The sequence below is a fragment of the Buceros rhinoceros genome, unplaced genomic scaffold (genome assembly GCF_000710305.1).
Source record: "Buceros rhinoceros silvestris isolate BGI_N320 unplaced genomic scaffold, ASM71030v1 scaffold44304, whole genome shotgun sequence".
NCBI classification, from domain to species: Eukaryota; Metazoa; Chordata; class Aves; order Bucerotiformes; family Bucerotidae; genus Buceros; species Buceros rhinoceros.
Window position 1 is genome coordinate 9,805 of NW_010410800.1, and position 6,279 is coordinate 16,083.

Genomic DNA, 6,279 nt, shown 5'->3' on the forward strand with positions numbered 1-6,279 from the left:
TAATTTTGTCCCACTGAGGATTATGCAAGGTACATTGCATTATTTCATTCTTCTTACAGCTCTGGTAACACAGTCTGAGCAGGAAGTGAGAATATCTCAGTGAAAACAGTTAGGGGAACAGTGGAAATACATGTTCTTTTGAACAAGTGTGATAGGTTTTTAAAGGATGAAGATGGCAGCTACATATTACAATGACATGCCTAAAGAAAGCTCTAACTTCGTTATGCAGATGACACTATTCTTGCTCTTGGAAGAGAAACGCATTCTGCAGTTCCTCAGATATAGAACATAATTGCATTTTTCTGCTAAAAACATGAAGTCAAAGCTTTTCATGTTTTGCTAAGATCAAAACTAGAGGTGGTCTGATCTGCTACTACACGGGGGAACCGGGAGCACTCTGTTACCTTGTCTTGGACAAACTGCAGCTATACACACTCCCCATCAAAGACAAACCAAGAATGCGTGCCTAAAATGCTCAGAATACTGAGCAAGGAAGTACTTCACTGTATTATACTTGATCAACATCTCAATAAATTTAAAGCAGTTACTACAGAATTTAAACTTACAGCAGCATAATTTGGATTTGAGATATCCAGGACACATCTATTTCTGACTACCATTTTTTTACCTTGTTCCATAACCTGGGCAACGAACACATACAGCTGCGTACTTGTTCAATATAGGACGTATATAATCCTTCCCTTGGTCTTCAATTGCAGGGTCTGGTAATTGACTGAAAAAAGGAGTAGAGTAATAAAAAAAATTGAATTATCCAATATTAACACATTCCTCCCTCTTGAGCCAAGCTGCGTTGACAGTGGTTGATAAATAACAGTCACTTTTTAGAAAGTACAAAAGTGTGTTCAAAACTAAAGTAGGAGGGAAACCAAAGATAAAACAGCTCATAAGCTCTTTCCCAAAGATATTCTTTCAGGCACTTGAAATTTTGTCGCATTTTAAGAAATATTTTTCATATCTAGACAAGTTTTTCACATTCCTTGTTATTCTTTGTCTTTTGTATTTTAGTTTTGATTAAAACATTAATGATCAAGTAACTGAGGGACAGCACATAGACCAGCATTTTTCCCGTTAGACTCCAGGAGTTCTTTTGGTATTACAGAAAGACCTCTGCTTCCTTTGATCTTATTTGGAATACCTGGAAAATACCAGCACTCCTTAACATAAAACCTGTGAAGATGGAGCAGAGAACCAGGTGAGCTTACACCCAAATTTCTTTACAGATTTTCCTATCAAAGCTTGAAAGATACTTAGAAACATCATTTTATTATAGAGCACATCAAGCTTTGTTTATTGTAACTAAGCAAGTATCAGCATCCGTCAGAAGAGACACTAAGGTCACAAAGGTGCAGCCCCACATCCCTGGCTTTCCATCCATGCCACCAGAACATGTTCTCACACGCTAGCCATAAGTACAGCTTCCTATTTCAGTAATTAAAGATCCCAGTTTTATTTATCAAAATCCAATTTAACTATTATTATAGCAGGTTTTTGTGTTTAAGATTGTTGCATACTCAAGAAATAATCGCATTTCTGCCTTCTAGCACAGACCTATTTGTACCTATAAAATAATAATAATTCAGCAGCCTATCAGCTATACAGTGAACAAAACCAGACCGGTCGATTCAGCCCCATTTTCAGAGCTCATCCCATCTGTAGAGGAGACTGTGCAACTTGTTAAACTTTGGCCTTCACGTCTAACTGGCATCATTTTCTTTGTTGTTGTGGTGGAGAAGAGGACCTGTGGGTGTTTCAGGGAGAAGGAAGAATAAGTGCAACTAGCGTGAATAGAGCAACTAAGCTCTTCTGACTCCTGCACTGGGCATGTGGCTGGAGCACACCGCGATGGAGAGAAGGCAGCACATGTCAGATGTGAGAACCATCAGCTCTCTCATACTCCACCACTGGCAGTTCTCAAATACTCTGTACAACAGCCTGCCCTCCAGCTTAACGACCACAAGCAGTTTTAAGGAGACTGGGAGAAGTTGCAGTAAATCCTTGAGATCACAGTCAAAGGCAGGGCTAAAGCAAAAGAGAGGGGGTGAAGGACAAAAACCTGTATCCAGCAGGAAAGAAGGGAATTAAGAGTAAACCAGCCACTGCAGCTGCTTAATTCCTGTAACACACACACACAGAGTGATCATTTTGAGAAGGTTCAAAGCTAGTGCATAGCCACGTGTTCCAATTTATTATGAAAAGATCATTTCATCTTGAAGCGTGCTTTGGAAAGATTACAGACTTGGTTTCAAATGTTGCATTTGTAAGTGAACATTTCCATTTTATAGTCAGATTTTAGATGAGATCATACTGAATTACTGAACATTAACAGAAGATCATTTGTACTGTATCGTTCCTTTGTCTTTTTACTAGTAAAAGACAAAGTACAACTTTTTTTTTTAAAAATCACTTATCTGCTATCAGATGAAAAAAGTAATTAAGATGGCTTAGTAGACTTCCCAATTACTACTCATTGCTCAGATGTCTGACTTCTTATATAACATGTTTATTTTGAACAACTGAAAAATGCCACAAACATGAATGTTGACATTAAAATTGAAAGTTAGGAACCTGGATCTATATATGAGAAACAGCTTTGCTTCAACACAAATTATCCCCTGGACAAGTAAAAGTCAGGCTAAACATAGAAGTTACTGGATGGTGAGCAATTATATGAATTTAGAGCACACCACCTCCTTCACCCTACCTTCTTTTCTTTTACTTCTAAAAACCTAGCTGACAGGCTCAAGGTCACTGTACAGCCCGTCGTGAGCGCAGGAAACTTACTTGGATACCAGAACTCATCTCTTGGGAACTTCCTTGACCAGAGGCCTACAGATGAACTGTGCAAGTACTCCCTTATCTCCTTCCCCCACTTAGCCCTGAAAAATTGCACTTTTGAGGAAGGCAGCTGGTTCTGCTTTGAAAATAGCTTGCTTCTCCATCCTCAGTGTCTGCTCCAGGTAGCAATACAGAACAGCTAACAGCTACTAACACAGATCTGCTGACGTAAACGAGTGCTTACCCCGTGTGCAGTAAGAAACTGAACCTTACCCTGCAGTGAGCCTCCACAAACCTTACAGCGAGCAACTTACACATCCCTTGTCTTGCACTCATTACCCTTACTAAGTGTCATCTTTAAAAGAAAAGGGCACAAAGAAGTCAGGGCACAGTCTGTGAGTACTAAGACTACAGTAATAATGTTTACTGCATCTGCTGCTTAAAGATCGGTATCATTGAAAGTCAGTCTGTGGAGAGAACACTTTGCCCTTCAGTACCCAGTTTTCACCAGTTAACATAAGGCTAGAGTTTTTCTGTCCAAATAGTTTCTATGTGCAATTTTTAAGCTGGTCATATCATATTTTGAGTAAACTCTGGCTTTCATGTTCTTACGGCTCTTGATTATTCATCACTGTAAGAAGCTCCTGCACCAAGTCTTCTTTGGTAAGGTCTTGACTTCTCTTGACCACTTCTGTAAAAAGCTGCTTCCCATATTCAAGTTTCTTCCATGGTGTATCCAACAGAGAATTACTCAATCCATATATTCCTACACATAAAAAAACCCCAAAACACAAAGAACTTAAGCTCTGGAGCAAAGAAAATTAACTTATGTACTATGCAAAAGATAACTTCATAATTACCTTATCCCACACAGTCTGAAGGACAAATATAAATGCAATCAGCAAATTCATCACGAATCTCTTATGACAATTTACTTATCCTATTGCCAGCTTTCATTTTCCTTCAAAAATAAGTGAGGTGATTCAACTACGTATCAAAGCTGTCTATCACGTGATATACATATACAATGTGAAATATCAAGGCCTTTTTTTCCCCCTCCAGAACAGAGCACTAATAGAAACATCAGAGTATTATATCAACTAAGCACACAATACCTGATAATCATGACGTTATTTCTGTAAAGTAACTTTAACCCTTCAAGATTTACATGTCACAAAATTAATGAAATCTGTAATAAGGAAAATTTTTCACAATGAGAACAACCAGCCATTGGAATAGTCTCCCCAGGAAAGTGATGGATTCCCCAACACTGGGCACTTGTAAGATTCAGCTGGACAGGGTGCTGGGCCAGCTCGTTGAGAAAGGTGGAACCAGATGATCTTTGAAGTCCCTTCCAACATGGTATTCTATGAACAATCAACTGTTTTAGAGACCAGTCCCTGTGGACCACTTCTGGCTGCATATATCTATGTTCGTACTAAATAATGTTTAGGAGGGAGCAAAACCGAAACAAAAAACAAAAACCAAAATCAGTTTAATTGGAAAAGGTACTCTGATGATTTGCAGTTGTCATTACAGATTTCAGAATTTTTAATATAATTTAAGTGATTCCCCAGCTAATCTTGATTTGCAGGTATGCTATAAAACCCATGGCCCCTTCCTAAATGGGAGACTGCAGCAGGCATGCACCTTAGCACAGAGGAGTGCTTAAGCACAGCCTGGTGTAATAGTCAGTACCTCGTTCCACAGTTTTACCCTAATCCATAGTTGCAGCAGTTACTTTTAACCTCTGGTTTGCTAAACTATGAAAAAGTACAACAGAACTTAATTGTGGCAGTCCAGTCTTTTGCAGTTTAGCTATATTAGTCATTATTTCTGCCTCCAATTTTACTCTTGAAAAAACACTGCAGAGCACCATTTGGTGACAAGGAGATTTCTCCTTAGAGGAACCCTGTATTTTCACCACAATCCAAACACATAAGCACAAAGATTACCAAACCTCATCTTTCCCTTAAGGCAGCCATGTAACTCTGCTCCAATCTGCAGATACCTAACATTTGTGATTCAGTTTCTCATTACAAGCTGCCAGATTTATTTTTTATTTATATTTTTAATGTTTGGATTAAAACGTGTTTTGTGCTTGTAGCTGTACAAAGTCTAACAGCTGTCTCCAAGAATTTATGAGATAATTGCTACAGGAGTATTTGCCTGCTGGCAGCGACATTTTCACCATTACCTTAAGCAGGCAAAAAGTCAGTCATGTCATTAACTGTATTGCACCAGCTACACTGCTCAGAGCCCTTTATCTGTCCTTGTCCACTGAAATGGACTTTTTGGTGATGAATTCTCAGTGTGGTTCTATGTAGTTGGTTAGCAAAGGTCTAGATTTTAAATATTTTAAATCAATCTACCTGATCTGACAGATCTATTTATTTTTTGGTTTAAAAGCCAACTCTGTCCCTAGGCGAGCACAGTCATACTGTGCCCTTAACACTGCTGGGTAAGGAGATCTAGGGTCAGCTCTACAAACCTTCGAAAACTGCATTCAAGACGATCTCCTGTCTTTCAGCCATAGTTCCATAACAAGCACCCCACTAATTGCAGTGCAGGTGGGTACGCTGACAAAAATAAAAGCTTTTGAACTATTGAATCTTTACTGAAATTTATTAGTAAATAATTAAATTAATTGAAGGACTACTTTTTCTTTAAAGAATGCAAAGAAAAAGTTACTGAAGACAACGTTTGAATATCTGCATCACTGGAGCAATACAGCTACATTCTGACTTTAAAAAACCCCAAAAGTAATATTCAAACCTTTCTGAAGAAAGCTTACCAGGATTTAGGAAAATAGGTTCTGGTTCTCCTCTGTTTCCATAGTAGCAAATTACATCTCCTTCGGTGGTACTGAAAAATATAAATAAGAACTTCTCCTTGAAAACCCATCAGCTCCAAATCTGATTACACTCTAATTTCATGCAATCTTCAAACATAGCAAGATGTTTCTCCCACTGTTACTACGATACCACTGCCCAGAGATTGATTGATTGATGAGTTACGTTACCCGACTCCTCTCAAAATACTGTATGAGCTGTGCCACTGTCAAACAGTGCCATCGTAATTTTTAAACGTAACTGTAATAAAATCCATTAAAAGCCCTGCATGGAAAACAGCCTGCCTTAATGGCAAAAATCTGTATGGTTTTGAGTAACTGGAGCTTTAGTTGCTTGGGTGAAGGGGGCACATCATAACAAAATGACAGTCCATCACAGCCAGTAATGTTTGCCCATTATTTCTTTTGACTCACACCCGCATTCCAAGAGGCTGACTACTGCGGGCAGTTTTATCTGGCAGAAGTAAATTTTTAGGCCCAGTTATGGCAGTGTCGCAGGGCACAGCAGGGTCTTTTAAGTGACAGATACGCATTTTCAGGCTGTTTTCAGATAACTGCACCCACTGTTTGTAAGCTCTCTCTAACGGTAGGCACTGCCTTCAGCACTCGCTCTCTCCTGTGCACAGTTCAGC

At 38.9% G+C, this 6,279-nt stretch overlaps 1 protein-coding gene across 1 annotated transcript in view; it reads right to left on the reverse strand.

The window, feature by feature from the left end:
* The window catches only part of TANGO2 (transport and golgi organization 2 homolog (Drosophila)), a 21,369-nt gene that overhangs the window by 1,609 nt on the left and 13,481 nt on the right, over window positions 1-6,279 (reverse strand). The window contains exons 5-7 of the mRNA XM_010135731.1: window positions 5,591-5,661; window positions 3,409-3,562; window positions 629-733 (exon numbers count right to left, since the gene is read on the reverse strand). Of these exons, the coding sequence (XP_010134033.1) occupies window positions 629-733; window positions 3,409-3,562; window positions 5,591-5,661 (330 nt within the window). The remainder of the gene's footprint in view (window positions 1-628; window positions 734-3,408; window positions 3,563-5,590; window positions 5,662-6,279) is intronic.